Raw genomic sequence first — 21,124 nt, 5'->3', positions numbered from 1 at the left:
CACCGTGGCCAGGAGTTAGCCCCAGGGAGTTGCTAGAAGCCCAAAGCTTGGAGCCAAGCGCTAAAGCGGGGAATTTCGGCCCAGGAATTGCCCCTTGATGTTCCTGGGTTCATGCAGCCCCTAAGAGGCCAGAAAGGAAGTCTGTCTCCGGGGTGTGTTTGGAGACGCCCCGTAGGCGCGAGAGGAAAGCGATCAGCACCCCCAGCGCCATCCCGGGTCGATTGCGTACACCTCTGCCGGATTCGCAGAGGCCCTCCAGGTCCGCGAGCCACGGCCGGACCTGGATCGCGCGTTCCCGCTGCAGAGCCAGCCGTCAAGTCCCGGAGGGACCCGCGCACCCCGGTGCGCCGCACTCGCCGGCCGGAGCCGGAGACTCTTTGTATTTGCAGGAATGAGGGGCAGGCGTGTTGGGCCCCCGGGGCACGCGAGAGCCACGCGCAGCCCGCCGCCGCCCTGCCCAGCCCGCTCCGGCCTCCGGGCACCTTCCGGGGGCCCCCCGCCCGCCGGCCGTCGCCTTTGTTCGGCACATTAGCATAAAGCTGCCACAGATCTCCCGTTTAAATAATTCCACACAAAAGGAGAGCGCATGAAAGAGGGCGGACGAGGGCGAAGCCGCGAGGCTGCGCCGTCCGCCGGGCGCGGGGAGGGACCGCGCTCCGGCAGTTCCCTCCCCTCGAGTTTCAAGTGCCCCCGGCAATCTGCCGCGCGCCCATTATTCGCCCGGGGCCCACGGGGTGGTGGTCGGCCGCCTCTTTCATCCTGCCGAGTGTGCCGTCGGGCAGCCGCACGCTCCCTTGAAGTGCCCTCGGGGGCTGTTTGTTTTCGCCTCGGGTGGGACTGTCGCGGCCTGGAGGGAGAGGGGAGGCGGGCCGGACGGGCCCCGGGCCGGGCGACTTGGAAGGGTGATGGTACCCAAGGCGGGCGCAGCGACGCCCAAAGCGTGGAAAAGTCAGACGGAGAGGACGAGGCCGGGGAGAGCTGGGAGGGCACCGAGTGTGGGGCGCGCAGGGCCGGCTCCCCCCACCTTCCCCGATGAGGGGCAGCCCGGCTCCCCTGTCAAGAACAAGGCGGCGACAAAGCTCCAGCAAAACCGACCAGAAAGGCCCGGTGACTCCGACAGTCCCCTGTCCTCGCCCTCCCCGGGGGCGGACGGAGGGACAGCCAGGCGCCTGGGGGCTGCAGGGGCGCACCGTACGTCTGGGCTTCGGGGCCCCTGTCCCTGCTTCGCTCTTGGGTTGGGGGTCCGCGTTCCTCCTCTGCCCTCCTCCGCGTGCCTTCTTCCCTGCCGCCCCCTTCTCTTTCTCCCCAGCCCCTCTCTGCCCACCTCGTCCCACCTCTCCTCTCTTCGCATCTTTCACTGCCCCCCACCCCGCCCCGTCTCGTCTCTCTGCTCCGCGGAGTCTCGTCCACCTCTGACCCGCCTCGGACAGTCCCGCTCCTCCCTCTTCCTGGTCTCCCTCCCAGCCTCCCCTCCCCTCTCTCTCCGCCGCCCCCCCCCCCCTCTACGGTGCCCCCCTTTCTCCCCCTCCCTTCCTCTCCTCCCGCTCCTCACCCCCTCTGGCTCTCCACCCCCCACCCCTCCCCGCAGGCCAACGTGTGTTATTTTATTTGTCTAGAGAGAGCCTATTTGTTCAGTGATGTGTGGCCTCCTGGCCGCCTGCTTTAATGGGGGACGCGGAGGCTGGTTTCTGCGAGTATTAGCATACAGCTGCCGCTCCGCCCGGCCCGGCGCGCCCTGTATCCCAGCCTTATCATCACCTCTTCTCTCAACCAGAAAACAATCAACAGCTCCTCGCACACGGCGACTTTCGAGGCCCTCGTCCTGCTCCTTGGCTAACACTCAGCCGGTGCACCCGTGCTGGCGCGCTTGCACACACACACACACACACACACACCCCTTCTTCTGAGGGTAAATATTGACTGCCTGGCTTCACATTTTCTCCTCCGTACAAGGTTCCCTTTCCTCTCCCACATCATCTTCTATTTTTCTCTCTCCTTCTTGGGATATTTGGGTAGCATCTCAGGAGCCACTTTGGGGAAGGAGGTGGCCGCGAGTTAGCAGAAACCCACCCGTGTTAGGAAATTATTAAAGGCATGGTGAGGCATGGTTGTTCCTTGTGATATGGGGAGAATACAAAGGGGGAAATGTAACTTTGGTGTTTTCTTGTCCATATTCTTTGTCCAAAATTAGAATTACAAGATTGGGTAGGCTTAGAGCTTAAGACTCCCCGCTGAGCAGCACAAGCTGAACCTTATGGGGACTTTTCAGATTCAGTCTCTGTGGAAGCTCTGTCAGGGTTAGATTTAGATTTAGAGAATTCTAAAGATTTAGAGAAGTCCAAGTACTTGGTGTGTCTGGAACCCTTTCCTTTGCCAGGATTTAGCATCATTGGAGAATAAATATCTTTATTCTCTCGAAATCCTTAAAACAGCCAGGTTCAAATTATGATCAACAAGTCTTGGGTTCATCTCCTATTCTTAAACAAACTGTTCCTTAGTCATACAATGCTTGTCTGCACACATATGCTAAAATTCCTACCTTGATTCAGGAAATTACTTCCTGAATATAGGACAGTGATTAGTAACTTCATCCCATACACTTTGTAGACTAAATTATATTCTAGACATTTTCAGTCCTGCCATGATACTTATGGGGTCCCAAGATTACTTTTTAAAAGGCAGCAGAGAAAAACTTAACCATAAAATTTATGCATGGTTTGACATTAAGGTTGGCACTGTCATATAGGGTCACTTTTATGTGACTAGAAGCTTTTTAACGGTAGTACTTGGTCACAGAAATCATCACCAGTTATCCTCTGTTGTTCTGTTCGTCTCCACCCAAGGTCCCAGGGCCTGTCACAGAAACTCACTCCATTTACTGATGACTTTGATCCAGGGCCTCTCAGAGAAAGGGGAAAGCGGGGAAAGAGAGAGTTTCTTGAGCTAACTTTCACAGGCCCTGAAACATGGTTCCACGTGTGTTGAGCTTGCAGTTTGAAGAGGGAACTAGTATTGACTGTTCCCCATATGAACGGCAGTTTATACCATATGGTGGGCGCTGGGCCCTCCCTCTGAATGACCCCTGTCCTTGTGTAAAGTGTATTTGTGTGGGAATTAATGGAGTTTGTTGCTTGCTTTTGCCTGCTTTAGAAAAATCAGAGTCTGGCATTCCAGAACCATTTTATTTTTTGAGAGGTATTAGTTTATTAATGGGGGATCATTCTGTAATGACTTACCCTCCAAGTAGCTGTGTAGCCATTAAAATTGCTCCAATTTTTGCTAAATGTTAACATAAATACAAAACAAAAAAAAAAAGAATGAAAACCGAAAGCCAGTTTTAACCTCTGCTGGTCAAAAATTCAGACACAAATGATGTCACACTATCTGCTTAAAAGATATCCAAATAAACAAAATCAGTCTTACCTGTTGTTTCTGAATCCATGTGATTTCTGGAAGGCATTTAATGTGCTTTATTTATGGGAAAGTGGGCTACTGACCCACATTACAGGTAACGGGTACCAGAGGGCCCCACTGCCAAGCAACAACACCGAGAGTCAAAGGAAATGACCCAGATTAACCTCCCACTGCCGTTTCCTAATCTAAAACGTGGGCTTGAACCTGGGTTGATCTGCCAGTTTTTTCCTTGCATTTATGTGCCTAATCTGAAACAGGAAGTAGAAATGTAGTATACAGGCCGTGAGAGCAGGCCCCTCGTTTCCAAACTCCCTGTAAGCTTGTCTATGCAACCATTCCTGATGTTGGATTATAGAGATAATTTCGCCGCGTCTGTAATCCTAATTTTCCATCCCGAGTATACGATTTTATCACCCACGTGACCAGGTAAACATGTAAAGGACTAACAGTATGAGCGGCAGGACTTTTCAGAAAATCAAACAGAATCATGCCCAAGGTTTAAAAAGAAAAACAAAACAAGTTTTGCACACTAACGGTCTCATTTTATTGCTAAACTGGGTTATTCTGGCCAGGAACACGCCTGGTGTGGGTAAAGCCTCTCCGTGCCCCAGAATCGAGTCGCACCGCCGCGCGCCACCTACTGGGACGATAGGAAACTACAGGCATCTGGTGGCCGCAGAAAAGGATGGTGGCCGGCGGTCCAGCCAGGTTTCCTGCTTCTGTGGAGCACTTCCCGGAACGACACGAGTGGAAACGATCACGTGGAGGCGGTGGCTGCAGCTAAATGATGCCCGGCCACGCGTACATGGGCAGGTGGTAATGATTGTAGTGCAGGTAGTCAAGGATGCTCTTCTCCACCAGAGGCCTGTAGATGGTTTCCTGGAAAACTCTTTTGAGGTAATCCCTGGGCTTCTCTGGCAGGTTGATTTCCTCATCTTCGATCTGACGGGCTAACTCTTCCATAGAAGGAAGTCTTTCATCCTGGAAAATAGAGTGAGATGACAGATACTGATATTACTTGGGCTGAGTGCCGCAATATTGGTTGTTTTTTTTTTTTTTTTTCCCTAGGTTAAAAAAAATTAAACTGTGGCAAAACACACAGCATAAAATTTACCACTTTAACTATTTTTACTTGGGCTGAGTGCCACAATATTGTTTTTTTTTCCCTAGGTTAAAAAAAAATTAAACTGTGGCAAAACACACATAGCATAAAATTTACCACTTTATTTTTAAGTGTCCAACTAAGAGGTGAAAAGGACCTTCATGTCGTCATGCAGCCATCAGCACCACCCATCTCGGCACATTGGTGCGTGAGTGTGAAGTGGCTTCAGTTATGTCCGACTCTGTGTGACCCCACGGACTGAAGCCCTCCAGGCTCCTCTGTCCATGGGATTCTCCAGGCAAGAATACTGGAGTGGGTTGCCAAGCCCTTCTCTAGGGGATCTTCCCCAGCTAGGGACTGAACCCGAGTCTCTTATAGCTCCTGCATTGGCAGGCAGGTTTTTTTTTTTTTTTTTTTTTTTTTTTAAACACTAGCGCCACCTGGGAAGCCCTAGAATAATCAAGTTAGCTCTAGTTTACCAGAGTGGGTAGCCATTCCCTTCTCATTCTCCCAAGTTGTCACTACTAACCATTTACTGCCCACCCTAGGGTCTTTCATTGAGGCATGCAAACTCTTAGTTGCAGCATGTGGGATCTAGATCCCTGACCAGGAATCAAACCCAGGCCCCTTATATTGTGAACACAGAGTCTTAGCCACTAGACCACCAAGGAAGTCCCCACACTTTTGCTTCCTCTATGATTTGACTTTAGGCATTTCATGTAAATGGAATCAAACACTAGTTCTCTTTTTGTGACTAGCTTAGTTCGCATACCATAATGTCTTAAGAGTTCAGCAAGCATAGTAATTTTAAACCCTTAATTTTCAGATAAAAATGATCTGTAGATCAGGATTTTTTTAAAAATAAGAAAGGTGGTGATTAAACATTTTTAGTTGAAAACTCCTATGTGGTTTACTTTACAGTCCCCAAGCAATGGGATTTTTAAAACCTAAACTAAATTCTTAGTAAAGGCAAATTTCACTGCTATCTTTAAAGGTGTGGGGCTCAGAGAGAATAAAGTTATTTGCAGTTGAGAATCACACATTGTGCATATTTATAATATAGTAGAGATTTTCCCAAGATTTTGTTATAAAAAGATTCAGACATAGAGGCAAGTTGACAGAGTGATGCACTTGGCACTCGGATACACACTCTCTGGTTTCTATGGTTACCATACTTGTTTCCTCACCTATCTGTCCATTTATAGGAGGACTGTTGAATAAAGCACTTCATTCATAAAATAAAAATAACTTTAAAAGGGACTTCTCTGGCAATCCAGTGGTTAAGACTCAGGGCTTCCAATGCAGGGGGCATGGGTTCAATCCCTGGTGGGGGAACTAAGATCCCACATACTGTGTGGGCAGTAAAGCCAAAAGAAAAAGCGCTTCACTGAGATTTGAGCTGTGTGCTTTCTGAACACTCCAGTAATTGAAAATTACCCTAAACGAAGATGCACTTTGATGATGTATTTACTTGACCTTCCAATAATTCTTTTTTATTTTTAACAGCAAAAAAAAAAAAAAAAAGTGGATAACTTGCAGAGTTCTACTGGATCATTAATTTATTAATAGTAAGAACTTATAGGTAGAAAAATAGATTCAAACTATATGGAGACATACAGTAATGATCACTTAGTTATATAAGTGAGACACTGCCAGGCATGGGGATTATACACATATCACTTGGAAGAACCATCTGTGGGAGGCCAGGACCTCAAATCAGATCAACAAAGATGGGAGAGAGAAAGAATGGCAAGTGATGCCCAGAAGTAAATATTAGAGGCACCAAGACACTTGAGTGCCCGAGCACGTAGAGCTGAGGTTGGCTCTTTCTTCCCTAATTTTCCAGATAGGTTGTATCAAATATAGTGAATATGCAAAAATTAGAGGAGACTTGGGACTCATGTAGGACGCTGTTCTAACTTTGGGGTGAAAAGTGAAGTCAAGTGAAAGTTGCTTAGTTGTGTCCGACTCTTTGAGACCCCATGGACTATACAGTCCGTGGAATTCTCCAGGCCAGAATACTGGAGTGGGTAGCCTTTCCCTTCTCCAGGGCATCTTCCCAACCCAGGGATCAAACCAGGGTCTCCTGAATTGCAGGCAGATTCTTTACCAACTGAGCTACCAGGGAAGCCCAACATTGGGGTAATGGTGTAAAGTCACAAAATGGAACTCTCAAACTTCTGGAAGACAAATACTGCTCTAGATTGTAAACTCATGTTTTGTGCATTTGCCTCTCCGGTGTGCCCTTTCTCAGGGTGACTACCTACCCCCCCAACATGTTCATCTGTGAGCAGCTCACCTCACAGTGCCCCCCAGACAACACATGACCTCCTGTGTCTGGCTCCTTTCAGTTAACTCAGTGTTCTGAGGTTTATCCACTTGTTAGAATGTATCAGCACTTCATTTCTTTCATGGCAGAGTACATTCCATTGTATGGAGAGACCATGTTTGTTTATCCACAGGTCCCATGATGGACATTTGGGTTCTTTCTTCTGTCTTGTAATTCTGAATAGTGATGCTATGAACATTCATATACAAGTATTCATTTGAATACTGATTTTCAGTTCTGTCGGGGTATATACCTAGGAGTACAATGGCTAGGTCATATAGTAATTCTGTTTATAAGTTTTTAGGAGCCATCAAACTGTTTTTTTCAAAGCAAATGCATAGTATTTTTATATTCCCACTAGCAATGTATGAGAGTTTCAATTTTTCCACATCCTTGCCAACACTCATCATTTCCTCTTTTTTTTTTTCTAACTGTAGCCATCCTAGTGGGTGTGAAGTGATATCTCATTGTGTCTCTGGTTTTTGTATTTCCCTAGTGATTAACAATGTTAACATCTTTTCATGTAAATGGGTTTACTTTGGCTCTTAATTTTACCCCGTTGATCTCATGTCTATTCTTATATAAGTACCATACTGTCTTGGTTACCACTGATTTGTATTAAGTTTTGAAACTGCAAAGTGTGTGTCCATCAACTTTTTTAAAGTTTCTCAAATTGTTTTAATAATTTGGAGTCTTTTGCATTTCCATATGAACTTCAGGATTGGCTTTTCCATTTCTAAAAAAAGAAATGGGGATTTTTATAGGCTTGTACACAATCTGTAGGTTGCTTTGCATAGTAGTCCTATCTTAATCTCTTTAAACTGTTAAACTTGGTACTTTGGTGTTTAAATTTTTACTTTATATTGGAGTATAGTTGATTTACAATGTGTGTGAGTTTCAGGTGGACAGCAAAGTGAATCAGTTTGATATGATAGATAGATAGATAGATAGATAGATAGATAGATAGATAGATAGATATAGATATACTCTTTTTCAGATTGTTTTCTCATTTCAGTTTTTGTTGTTTAGTCACTAAGTCATGTCTGACACTTTTGCGACCCCATTGGCTGTAGCCTGCCAGGCTCCTCTGTCCATGGGATTTTCCAGACAAGAATATTGGAGTGGGTTGCCATTTCCTTCTTCAGGGAGTCTTCCTGACCCAGGGATAGAACTGCCATCTCCTGCATAGGCAGCCTACACCCTGGGGACCCATGAAGAGGTGACACAGAGACACAGGATCTGCTCATTTAGACAGTCAGACCACTCAGCCAAGCCCCAGCTCTCATCTGAGTAAACCAACGAAGCATCTAGAATGGATACTTGACTGAACATGTAAATTCCCCACAACTCTGGTAAGGACTGCGGGTGTTGAAAAAAAATTAAGTTTCATAAATATTTTACTATTTAGATGGCAGAGTCATATTTCTTGCCAAGTACAGAGTCTGTGCAGTCTTCAGCCTCACTTGCAGTTAATCCTGAATTGCTTGGAGAAAGAAGTTTCAGTTTTAAAAGGAGAGTGTTTAGGGACTTCCCTGACTCTCCAGTGGTTAAGATTCTCTGCTTCCACTGCAGAGCGCATGGATTCGATCCCTGGTTGGGGAACTGAGATCCCATATGCCACACAACTTGGCCAAAGTGAATTGTTTTTTAAAAAAAGGCACCGACATTTGCAAAAAACTAAGTAAGTAAATAAAAAATAAGAGGAGTGCATCTGGACACCTGTTGACTTCCCTTGACACCTTTAGAACAACATGTGCACACAAATGGTTAACAGTCAACTGGCAGATGTGGACAGAGACCATACGAACGGAGACTTCATGCTCGGGGGCCAGGAGGTACAGCCCACTACCTGCTTTCAGCCCTCACTGTCACGTGATAATGAAAGTACAGGTACTTGTAAAAGAGGAAAAGAAATCTGCCTCACATAAGAGATTTGAATCACCCACTTGCCCTGAAATATCACCGTCTATGTTTACCAACTCCATAGTTTGTTTAAGTGAAGGACAGTTGGTTTTCAAAGTGAAACCATAAAGTGAGAATGTAGGGAAAAGTCTAAATGATCAACAGCTTGTAACTCCTAATTTGCAAGGAATAACTCACATATCGTTAATCACGCTTACCTCCTTGGAGGATAAGATTTGGTGTAACGCTTTCCGGAGATCAATAAAACGATCGTGAAAGAGGGCCATGCACCACGACTCCGTGAAGTAGCTGGCGAGGGAAGAAAAAGGTTCAGTTAGTTGGAAACCCTCTCATTACCACTAATAAAGTATTTACCTGCTTTTTTTTTGCCTTTATAAATTACAGTTCTGGCTCTTTTGTAATCGTTTGCTCACGTAATGCCTCGCGGAACAGCATGGCCAATCAATTTTGTAAATGGATGTCCCTGATGTAAGGCCGGCTTCCATAATTACATTTAAAGTGGTTTAATTCAGAGCTGGGGCAAGACCCAGTGAAGAATCCTGATTTTATCAGAATTTAAAAGCCTGAAGACTTGTAAAGAACGGTGTCTCCATTATCTGCCCCCGTTTGAGAAAAACAGATTGCAGGATTAACTGAACTGCTGCATAAACAAATTAAATTTGGGGAGACAATAACACAAATGTTGTTCATCATTAAGGTTTCTGGATTAATAATGACCAGAAAAACAGGCCACCTCGGTGTTGGGACACGGCCTTCATGCGACTGCACAGACGCCTAATTGAATCTCTCTTCTGAGAGTGGTTCCGCTGGCGGCCCCTCTTTGCTAACTTGGCCCTGAAAAACTATCTGAACAAATGCTTTCCTGCGTGGGGGACAGCATGGCCATCCTTTATTCACAGGGGATTGTCACAGGTTTGCTGCATTCTTGGGAGAACCAAGAACCTCTACTGGTATTTGAACTCTTACTTCCTCTTCATGCTCAGAGTCTCAGAATAGGAAATGTCTTCTGGGTCAGGCAGGCCCACTGGGGTGACCTGGGCTCCCCTGGCGTGCCTGGGACAGTTAGTGGACGTCAGGTGTGTGCCCAGGGGAAGAGAAACTGGTGCCCACATGCAGATAAGCACTCTCTGTTTTTTTCTGATATTAAAAAAAAAGTGTTTATTTGACTGCATGGGGACTCGGCTGCTGCATGGGAGAGCTGCGTCGCAACACTCGAGAGCTGCGTTGCATCAAGTGGGATCTTTTGTTGCAGCGCCCGGACTCTCACTCTCTAGTTGAGTTTGCCCCGCAGCATGTGGGATCTTAGTTCCTCAACCATGGATCGCATTCGCACTGCCTACATTGCAAGGTGGATTTTAAACCACGGAACCACCAGGGAAGTCCCTGTTATCTGCAACTTGATGTTAATTCTTGGGAAGGAGATAATGAACCCAGGGACACCACGGCACTAAAGGACCAGGGCAGCGTCAAGCCTGTGTAGGACCAGCCTGGTTCTCAGCTACACTGCGTGGTACCTATCACCTGTTTGCTTGTCCAGAATATGACCTAATTTCATGCCAAACCACTTACTTTGTGGTTCAGGTCATATATTCATCCAACTACTAATTCCACTAATATTGACTCATTGCCCATTCTGTGCCCAGCACTGTTCTGGATACTCAAGAAACAGCAGGGACCAACACAGACAAACATCCCTGCCACTGAGCAGCTTATATCCTACTGATAAACAGGTCCATGTTCAACATGTGATGGAGAACTGCTTAGGAAGAAACAGATCAAGTGAGGATGGGAGAGATCAGAGCAAGGCTCGCTCCTAAGACAGTGACTTAGCCAGCAAAGCCTGAGGGACGGGGAGTGAACCACCTGGGACTCAGGGGAAAGAACCTTCCAGGAACAGCAGGTACAAAGATCAGGAGGCAGGAGTGTGCTCAGCCCTCAAGGAGGTGGGTGGAGATAAGCAGAGTGGGGTGGGGGCAGGAGCCGAGGGGAAGGATGCTCCTGGAGGCAGGGGTCCACTCAGATGTGCTATGTAATCGATCCACGGCCATCTAGCTCAGTACTTGGGTGCAACAGCGTCCCACAGATGTTTACGGAACAAAGGAAGGAACAATGAATGCAGCCCTAGTGGTTAAGAACCCACCTGCCAATGCAGGTTAGACGTAAGAGACGCAGGTTTGATCCCTGAGCCAGGAAGATCGCCTGGAGGACGGCACAGTGACCCACTGCAGTACTCTTGCCAAGAGAATCCCACGGACAGAAGAGCCTGGCAAGCTGGTCGCACAGAGTCCGACACGACTGAAGCAGCTTGGCACGCAAGCACAAACTGCTCACGGCATGGTATACACTCCACACTGCCTGGCCCTGATGGGTCTTTCATTAATATAAAGTTCTATTCAATAAGTAGGTGGCAAAATGCTGCAAAGTGTCCCAAGAGGGGCAGTCGTGCAAAGGAGCGAGCCTCACAGGGACAGGGGGAGAGCTGTGGGTGAGCCCAGGCTCAAAGGGCGGTCAGCCTGAGCCCTGGGGTGCAGAGGGAGGGCCGGGGGTTCCAGAGGGTGCTCATGAAAACCTGTCAGTGCTGTGAGTGACTCAAAGTCACCGAATCCTGAATGAATGGAGTCGATGGAGGTTCTGCCTGGAGTTCTGACCCCCACAAACTCAGGCTGACCCTCCAACACCCGTCTGATTCCTGCAGCAAAGGCACTGATGTGGAGCCGGCCACCTGGGCAGGTATCAGCTCAGCCGGGTGATGCTTTGGCACATCTCGGACGGTTGCTTCATGGACCAAAGCATCAGTGATACCCAAGTGCGTACACTCAAGCACAGCTTTGCCAGGATGGTCCCTCCCTCTTAGGTCTCAGCGGCTTCTAGGAAAAGCTTCAGGGAATCGCAAACTCGCAAATCTCAAAACTATTATGCGTGCATGCTAAGTCATTTCAGTTGTGTCTGACTCTGTGACCCTCACGGACTGTAACCTGCCAGGCTCCTCTGTCCATGGGGTTCTCCAGGCAAGAATACTGGAGTGGGTTGCCATGCTAACCTCCAGGGGATCTTCCTGACCCAGGGATTGAACCCAGGTCTCTTATGTCTCCTGCACTGGCAGGTGGGTTCTTTACCACTGAGCCATCAGGAAAGCCCCTAAAATGCCTGGGTTAGAATCGAATGGGTGCTTTTAAGTTTGTTGCCACCTTTCCCACATAGCTGAGATGCGTCTTCCTCGCCCCGTATGTGTTTCCATGGTGGCATCAGCATTCCTAGTCACTTGGTTTTGGGGTTTGCAGCCACAGCCTTTTGCTGCACAGAAGCAGCTACCTTCCTGGTGTCAGCACAGCTCTTTTCCAACTGCCCAGGTGCTGCTCAGGTGCGTCCCCACTCAGCACCCTCACTGCTCCAGCCTCTGTCTTACCCCTTGGACTCTTCGTCATTTGCTTCCAAGAGTGGACTCTGGGGAAACCCACTTCTCTTAGAATGAATGCAGCCCCACACCCCACCCGGGGGCCCATCATCTAACGCCCAGGTCTCCATCACTTCCATCCGGGAGGCTGAGCACAGAGGCCTGGGGAGCCTTAACCCTCTGAAAGGGATCAAGCTGGTCTGCACGGAGACTCGGGGGTGGAAGAGGAAGCCGAGGTTCCTGCATGTTTCCTGCTGCTGCGTTGGCGCTCACAGCCCCTCAGACGGCCTCCAGCAGCAGTGGCACCTGGCGATTCAACGACCATTATGCTCCTGACAGCCCGGCCAGCGGTTTGCAGACTCAGGAGACCGGAAGTTGCTGTCCTTTCAGCCTCACACCACTGCCTCCTGGGATCAAGCACTTGAGGAGCTTGTCCAGAAGGTGATAATCTCTGCAACCAGCTGTTGGCTGCCTGTGTTCCCAGAGTTCGTTTAGTTTAAAACTAAACCAACTGGCTGTCATCGACATCTCCTTCTCAGTTTGACTGCAGCTTCAGTGGTGCCCTGAAGGCCACTTACAAGAAGGTGACAAAGTGCTAGCGCCCACACCGGGGAGCTGGGCGTCACCACAGAAGGCGTGGGCATGCTGTCTGAACTGTCGTGCAGGCAGCACCCGTCACAGTCACAGGGGAACTGGAGTTCTGGAAAAGCCGCAACCCACTGCCTTTCCCAACCAACTGTGGGCTGTGGAGCTCCCAGGCCTCTTCGCTTCGCCTGGGGTGAGGGCTGCAGCTGTGGGCTGGGGGGTGCTGACCGCAGGTGGCAGAGTCAGGGCACCTCCTGGGGGGCCGGTCCCATTCAGACTTCTCCCAGCTCCAAAGCTGCGCTCACACTGCTTGCTGCTCTGTCTGCTGTCTTCTCCCCATGGGGAGGGTCTCAGGCTCCCTCCAGACACCTCCCACCCTGGCCCTCCTGCCTGTGGGCAGCCCCGAGGACCCATATGCACGTCTTCACCTCCTCCGGTGCCATCCACGCTCGAGTCCACATAGACCTCCTCTGCGGAGCTGACTCAGGGCTTGAGGTTTCCACCCACTTCAGTGTATAGAGCACTCCTGTCGGTGCAGGAAAGTGCCCCAGGGTGTGTCTTGACCTCTAATGCAAGGTGGGCAGTGTGTCCCCATGGTGTCCAGTGCAAGCTGGCCCTCGGGGGGACTGAAGGAGCAGGTGAGGACACCTGGGACCGCTTCTCCCCTCACCCCCTCCATGGAGCGCTTCTGTACTAGGGCAGTGACCCAATTTAGGGTGGGTGAGAGCAGGGGTTTAGAGAGGCACAGACCCCTGTGGAGTCCTCAAAACCAGCCTAGGAATATGGCAGCAGCCTTCGCTCTAAAAATCAGAAAAACTTTGAATTTAACCTCAAAGGATGAGGACATTGAGTCAAACGAAGATCATCTCCTTTTGATATCAGGATGTTAGAAAGAAGTTTTATTTTACGAACTTATAAATCTAGTTTTCCTCCCCAACTGAATGACTTCTGTGCTTCAGTTTCTTTCCTTCTCTGTAGAAAGGAGAGGGGCTTCTGGAATCCTTGCCAAGGCTGGCTGGAGTGGGCGTACTGTCTGCATTAATGACCCCAAGAACTATGGATGATTGGCATTAGTGCTAGGCTTTGGGGAAATGTATACTTCCATGAACAATGTGAATTTTAAAAAAAATAGAGGGACTTCCCTGATGGTCCACTGGCTAAGACTCCAAGCTCCCAATGCAGAGGGCCCAGGTTTGATCGCTGGTCAGGGAACTAGATGCCACATGCCACAAGTTAACGCTCTCACATGCCACAACTAAGACCCAGTGCAGCCAAATAAAAGAAACAATTTTTAAAATTAAATAAAATATAGCAACTTCTTTCCCAATTTACAATCAAAAAGGGAAGACCAACAGGACCACTGAGTCACCTTCATAGTTGGTGGCCTCAAAGTCTTCAGGAGACACGGCTGGGTAAGAGCAGGGCTATACCACGGCTTCTAAGTGGCTATGCAGATTGGGGTTCCCGCATCACTAAATGCATTTTTAAACATCTGTGAAAAAAAGCTTACACAAAATTCTCCAGAGCCCAAACAGAAGACATGACAGTCCCTGTTCATTTTGCAAATGGTTGTCCTGGTTTACTGGGGGGAGACTTAAATTCTCCATCACTTTTGCAAATGATCCACTTTTCCCAGAAGGCCCAGAAAAGGTCAACCCATGGAACTGAATTAACCATTCTGGTCGATGTGGTCCAATCATTAAGGAATTGATCAGACTTCTCCAGAGCTCAACCTCATCTGGTCATTCAACCTCGTGGATCGACACAGTCACATCAATGGGGTGGGGACCTGGTAACCAGCCCCGCCACAGGCAAGGGGAAAAGACGGACTCAGCGGACTCAGCCCCAAGGCCAGGGCCCTTCACCAGAAGTAGGGAAGGAGAGTTGCAGGAGAGCAAGGCCCATCTGGAAATGCCAAACTACACACCACTGCGAAAAGGGAGGGAGTGGGCAGAGAAGAAATACACTTCTCTCTCCAAGACCCTCTTTTTTTTTTTTTTTAAATGAAAAGCATTCTAATTTTATCTTGGTGTGATAATAGTCAATTTTTGCTTTGGGACCTGATAAGAGGGTTCCCAGCTGCCACTCACTCACATCCAGAAGTTTATTTGAGCCAGAAACTCGCCTAAGCATTGCCTTTTCTCCTGGGGGGTGGGGGGACCCGCAGGTCTTCCTGGGAGTGCAATGTTCTCATGGAACAAACATCTCATGATGCTCTCGAAGGTGCTGCCCCTTTCCTGTGTGGACAGCACCTTAGACGCAGGGCGGGGACAGATATTCTCCTTCTACAAGGAGGCTGGGGGCGCTGGGAGGGGGCCTCGGCCCTCTGATGGACACTCCGCACACAGAAGGAAGGAAGTGCAAACAGACACCCCGGGGGCCAGGTGTGACCTGGAGAGGTGAAGCAGTGGCCCCTGGCCTCAAAGGGCACACCCTGTGGGGGATGTGTGGGGTGTGGGGGCGGGGGGCCGGGGTTGGGGCAGAGGGCCAAGTGAGCCGTCTGCACCCTTCCGGTCACTGCATTTCCACGTCCCCTCCTCTTAGGCAAGTGTTTGCCAAACTTCAGTCTCTAGGGAACCCATCAGTTTTCACATAGTCTGCATTATTCATTTTTTCAAAAATGACCCTTGGATTGATTTGCCTTTTTTTTTTTTTTAACAGAAAGAATGTCCACTGTCTTGTTCTAAGCAATCATACCTATGAAAGCATGGGTCTGATATGAGCCTTACACTTGTCTTATTCTTACTGAAATGACTCCATCATCAGTCACATGTGTGCCTCTAACTGCCTAAAGCACCTCGCCTGCCACCGGGGATGCTGTTTTTCTTACTGCATGGTGGAGGCACCTCAGCTGGGGACACAAACTCACAGACACTGTGCTGAACAGTTCCTGTGCATTATCTCATGTCATTGTGAGTCCAGTCCTCTAAAGTGGGGCTTGCTGGCCCATTTTACAGGTGAGGAAATAGATTTGGAGAGGTTAAATGACCTGGTGTCACACAGCTAACAAGTGGCTGAACTGGGTTTTAATCATAATTCTGCTTAATCTGACAGTTTCAGCTCTGGACAACTGCACAATCAAATGTCATTTCCTGAGCCTTTCTAGCAACTTTCTGAATCACCCCAGTTTCCCTGGTATCCCCTGCATTAGCCAAGATTAAGTTTGTTTGCAGTTATAAAAATATTCAAATTAATCCTGCCTTTAAAAAGGCATGACTGTACTTTTTTCACATAAAGAAAGTCTAGGTGAGGTGTTCAGGGCTGACATGACGTTTCCTTAGAAATCAGATCACTGCAGCAACCATAGGGCCCTTGACCTCATGGAGCAAAATGGCTGCTGAGTTCCACTCATCATAGACATGTTCCTAGATGGAAAAAGGAAAACTGAGGGTCCTTCTTCTTTATTTTAGAAAGCATTCCTATAAATCTCATGTAGTACTTCTATTTATATCTTACTGGCCAAAGTTTGATCAAATGGCTTCCTTGGCTACAGGGGAACCTGGGAATCATTGTCATCTATTTTAGGTACAAAACAACACCCTATAAATCAGGATTCTAAAGCGCAAGGAGAGAACAGACGTCGTCTGCTATGATACCCAATAAACCCCACAGCATCTACTTAAAAACCTTGTCTTAACGTTAAGTCTATGAAAACTGTGAGAGTGTGTTAAATTGAAGTTCCCAGAATGAGAACATGTCTTTCACTAGATTCAGATCTGTCCCCAAATTAAACATTCTGGAAACACACACACACTATTTTCTGTATATGACAGTCACCTCCAAGCCCATGGGAGACCCTGGTGTCTTCTACGTCCCCATCTGGCCCGAGTTGGCTTAAATGCAGAGGAGAGAAGAGAACAATTTGTGTTCCCATTGTGAGGGTGCATTCTGGTCATTTTATTCTGCCCATAAAAGAAACTGGATTCATGCATTTCAATACAATTTAAAAAATAGTAAGAATAGGGACAAATGAGCATTTCCAGTTAGCCGTAGGTTTGCTTGGAAATTAAATTACACGTTTCTGGGGTGGTGGATTTACTCAGGGATGCCATATATTATAGGAGCAGATGCAGCCCATGACACACTGACTAAAAACCCCAAAGACTGAAATGGAAGTCTGATGTGACTATTTCCTGTCTGACTTGAGTTTGCCAGAATCACTATCAATCGTTCATTTATCGCTTTGAGGCATATTTAGAAAGATAAGATGAAGGATTTTGAAAGCAAAATGAATGCGTTATTTCACATGTTAGTTGCTCAGTCATGCCCGACTCTTTGTGACCCTGTGGACTATAGCCCACCAGGCTCCTCTGTCCATGGAATTCTCTCAGTATGAATATTGGAGTGGGTTGCCATTCTCTTCTCTAGGGGATCTTCCCAACCCAGGGATCGAACTCAGGTCTTCTGCATTGCAGGCAGATTCATCACCGTCTGAGCCACCAAAGAAGCCCCATTAATTGATAATCAGATGTAACAGTCAACCTGCCTAAGATCTGTAAAACAGAAAACCAAGCCTCCTCTGAATAAAGTTCGGCTACAGTGTTATTGTAAAAATCTGGAACTGGCATCACCAGGGAATGGATGTTTACTCCTCTAAGGAAATATGCCTCTCAGTGCCCTGGCAGTAAAAGCAAAATTCTGTTCTTCTGTATGGCTGGTAAGCAACCTGTCTCTCCCTGCCGATTGGCTCGTGGCTCCACAAAGCGGGTGTTCATCTGGTTACCCAGGTATGCCAGGAACCAGAAGCTGACACCGCCTTCGCCGGGCACCCTGAGAGCTGGGCGTGCCAGGCACACCTGGCGGCAGAGGTGCTGGGAGAGGGGCTGCTGTTTGTTGGAGGCGCCGGAACCTGTGTGATGTGTCTCCTGTGAGTGGACACACGCTCGGTCCCGAGCCGCGCTGCCAGGAGGCCGTGTTCTCTCTCACAAGCATGAGTCCGGGAGAACACGGAGCCCCAGACACACTGGTCCTGGGTCAGGGTTGGTGCCCGGATGGTGCTGAGCATGGAGTGCTGCCTGCCTGCCCCCCGACCCCTGCCTCCGGAGTCCTGGTTCTCAGAAATACTATTCCTACATGATTCTCTGAAAGACCTGTCTGCTGGCAGTTTGCTCTTTCTGAATCCTGGACACTTAGCCCAGGAAAAACTGCTTCATCTTAGAAAACGGAAAATGTTTCTCAGGCATCTTGCCCCTCTCACCACCGATAAACATTTCCCTTCTTGCTTTGTCCCAGAAGAAAGCCCAAGCCAAGTGTGCATGTTCACCGCTGACACATCTGTGCTGTGGAGGGCACCGTCTCTCCACCTGGACTCAGCTTTCTTTGCTGACCTGCCCATGCTCACCCATTTACTGCTGACCTTTCTCTTTGTCCCTGCTCTGCCACTGGTTAGCTGATGTCCTCTTGAGCTGGGTTGCTTTAACCTCCCAGTCTCAGTCTTCATAGCTGTAAAATGGGGATACTGATGGTCCTTACTGCAAAGAATGACTATCAGAATTCTTGGAGACCCTGCAGGAAAGAGGTCTGTGTGCCTGGCCCAGTGTGGGCAGGGCCCTGTGTGTATCATGTTCTTCTTTTTTTTTGAATTTTCACTGGGGTATAATTGTTTAATTTTGTGTCAGTTTCTGCTGTACAGAAGAGTGAATCCACTATACATATACATATATCCCCTCTTCTTTGAATTTCCTTCTCATTTAGGCCACCACAGACCTCTGCATAGCGTGTTCTTCTTCTTCTTGTTATTATTATGGCTGCTGTTGTTGTTCTTAATTATCCTATTGTATATATTTGTGTAAACAGCCTCAGATCCTTTCTGCTGTGAGTTAGAGACCACATTAATGATTAAACACTTTTTGTTTGCCGTTTGATTGGCGTAACTCTGCAGTTCTTCTCGGTGACTGCTTTTGCTCCACTCCAGGGTGTCTGCATGAATTCATTTAGCTGCAGTTTTGTTTTATTTTTTTTTTCAATGGTGAGTTTTTATTTTATATTTATTTTTTTTACTTGTGGCTGGGCTGAGTCTCCGTTGCTGTGTGTGGGCTTTCTCTACTTGTGGTGGGCAGGGGCTACTCTCTAGGCGTGGTGTGCAGGCGTCTCACTGCAGTGACGTCCCTTTTTGGGGAGCACAGGCTATATCGCACACAGGCTCCGTAGTTGTGGGACACAGGCTTAGCTCCCCCGTGGTATGGGGGATCTTCCCCGACCAGGGATCGAACCCACACTCCGCTGCGTTGGCAGGTGGACTCTTCTTTTTTTTTTTTTTCCCATTTATTTTTATTAGTTGGAGGCTAATTACTTTACAATATTGTAGTGGGTTTTGTCATACACTGACATGAATCAGCCATGGATTTACATGTATTCCCCATCCCGATCCCCCCTCCCACCTCCCTCTCTACCCAATCCCTTTGGGTCTTCCCAGTGCACCAGGCCCGAGCACTTGTCTCATGCATCCAACCTGGGCTGGTGATCTGTTTCACTATAGATAATATACATGTTTCGATGCTGTTCTCTCAAAACATCCCACCCTCGCCTTCTCCCACAGAGTCCAAAAGTCTGTTCTGTACATCTGTGTCTCTTTTTCTGTTTTGCATATAGAGTTATTGTTACCATCTTTCTAAATTCCATATATATGTGTTAGTATGCTGTACTGGTCTTTATCTTTCTGGCTTACTTCACTCTGTATGATGGGCTCCAGTTTCATCCATCTCATTAGAACTGATTCAAATGAATTCTTTTTAATGGCTGAGTAATATTCCATGGTGTATATGTACCACAGCTTCCTTATCCATTCATCTGCTGATGGGCATCTAGGTGCTTCCATGTCCTGGCTATTATAAACAGTGCTGCAATGAACGCTGGGGTGCACGTATCTCTTTCAGATCTGGTTTCCTCGGTGTGTATGCCTAGGAGTGGGATTTCTGGGTCATATGGCAGTTCTATTTCCAGTTTTTTAAGAAATCTCCACACCGTTCTCCATCGTGGCTGTGCTAGTTTGCATTCAGCTGGACTCTTCGTAACCACTGGACCACCAGGAAAGTAACTGGCTGCAGTTTTAGAGCAGCAATTCATTTTAGCTGCGATCAAGTTAAAATGGACTTTATGACGAGACTTTGTGAAGTTGTGTCGTACCCTGGAGAGTCAGGTGGGGATAAATAAAATGTATATTATCAAGGGTGAAACAGATCACCAGCCCAGGTTGGATACATGAGACAAGTGCTCGGGGCTGGTGCACTGGGAAGACCCAGAGGGATCGGGTGGAGAGGGAGGTGGGCGGGGGGGATCGGGATGGGGAATACATGTAAATCCATGGCTGATTCATGTCAATGTATGGCAAAAACCACTACAATATTGTAAAGTAATTAGCCTCCAACTAATAAAAATAAAAAAATAAATAAATAAACTGTGACCTCAACTGCTTATTTTGGTCTGAGTTGATGGAAGTTCCATCAAAAGTGTTTTGCATGGCGTTCCTTGTTTTTTTTTTTTTCCTGTTTATTATTAAGAGTGAACCAGTCAGTCCAAATAGTTAACCCAGCTGTTGGATGGATGTGTGCAGAGGCAGAGAGGAAGCCCCAGGGGATAAGGATGCCGGCCTCCATGTGCCCAGCGAGACCAGGTTTTCTTCTGACCTGCTTTTTGTGCCTGACACGCTAGAGCAAACAGTCTTCTCGTGGAAGCAGCATGATTTTTATATAGCTAAGAATTTTGTTCCTATTTAAGTTGACCTTTACATTCCCACTGAAGCTGGGACGGCGCCTGCCCAGACCTTTGGCGGCCGTGGGGAGCGGGCCAGGCTGGGGTGAGAGCCCAGGGAGCTGGCTGACTTACAGCTCCTCGTACCTGCCCTCTCGGTCCATCTGCGGTGTTTTCCGCACGTTGCTGGTTGCTTAGGGGCTGCATTAATTGAGTCTGGACGAGATGTCTAGTGCCCTGGAAGTTGTCCAGCTATGTACATTGATTTGTTATATAAATTCAGGACTCAGAGGAGGAGGCGAGGTTAGCATTTAATTCGGTGGAGAAAGGAAGGCTCTTAGCACTCAGCTCCCCTTCCCGTGCCCCCTCCTCTCATTCTACATCTCTCTTCATAGAAAGCACAACCATTTTCCTTTAATTAGGCTACAGAGAGCACAGGCTAGCATTAGGCCACTCAGCCACGCTCACAGCCATGGCCATTTCCTATCTTATTTTCTGTAGGGAAAGAAAAAAAAAGTGTACATATGCACACACAACCCCCCAACAAGTCCAAGGGGGGGCGGAACAAAGGAACCAGTGGAATTACCTTTTGTGAGACTGAGGCCACAGGAGCCAGGAAACCCCGGAAAACAAGGTATTTTGCTGCCTCATGAGTCTTTTGGTTAAATGAACTGCTCTTTAAATTTTA

At 47.9% G+C, this 21,124-nt stretch overlaps 1 protein-coding gene across 1 annotated transcript in view; it reads right to left on the bottom strand.

Annotated features, from left to right (window-relative positions):
- Positions 1-4,194: 4,194 nt before the first annotated feature.
- Positions 4,195-21,124, bottom strand: part of CFAP61 (cilia and flagella associated protein 61) — a 244,628-nt gene continuing 227,698 nt past the window's right edge. Inside the window, exons 26-27 of the mRNA XM_061126429.1 lie at positions 8,966-9,056; positions 4,195-4,395 (exon numbers count right to left, since the gene is read on the bottom strand). Of these exons, the coding sequence (XP_060982412.1) occupies positions 4,195-4,395; positions 8,966-9,056 (292 nt within the window). The remainder of the gene's footprint in view (positions 4,396-8,965; positions 9,057-21,124) is intronic.

This window comes from Dama dama, chromosome 23 (assembly GCF_033118175.1).
Source record: "Dama dama isolate Ldn47 chromosome 23, ASM3311817v1, whole genome shotgun sequence".
NCBI classification, from domain to species: domain Eukaryota; kingdom Metazoa; phylum Chordata; class Mammalia; order Artiodactyla; family Cervidae; genus Dama; species Dama dama.
This window is presented reverse-complemented; position numbering and strand designations above follow the sequence as displayed.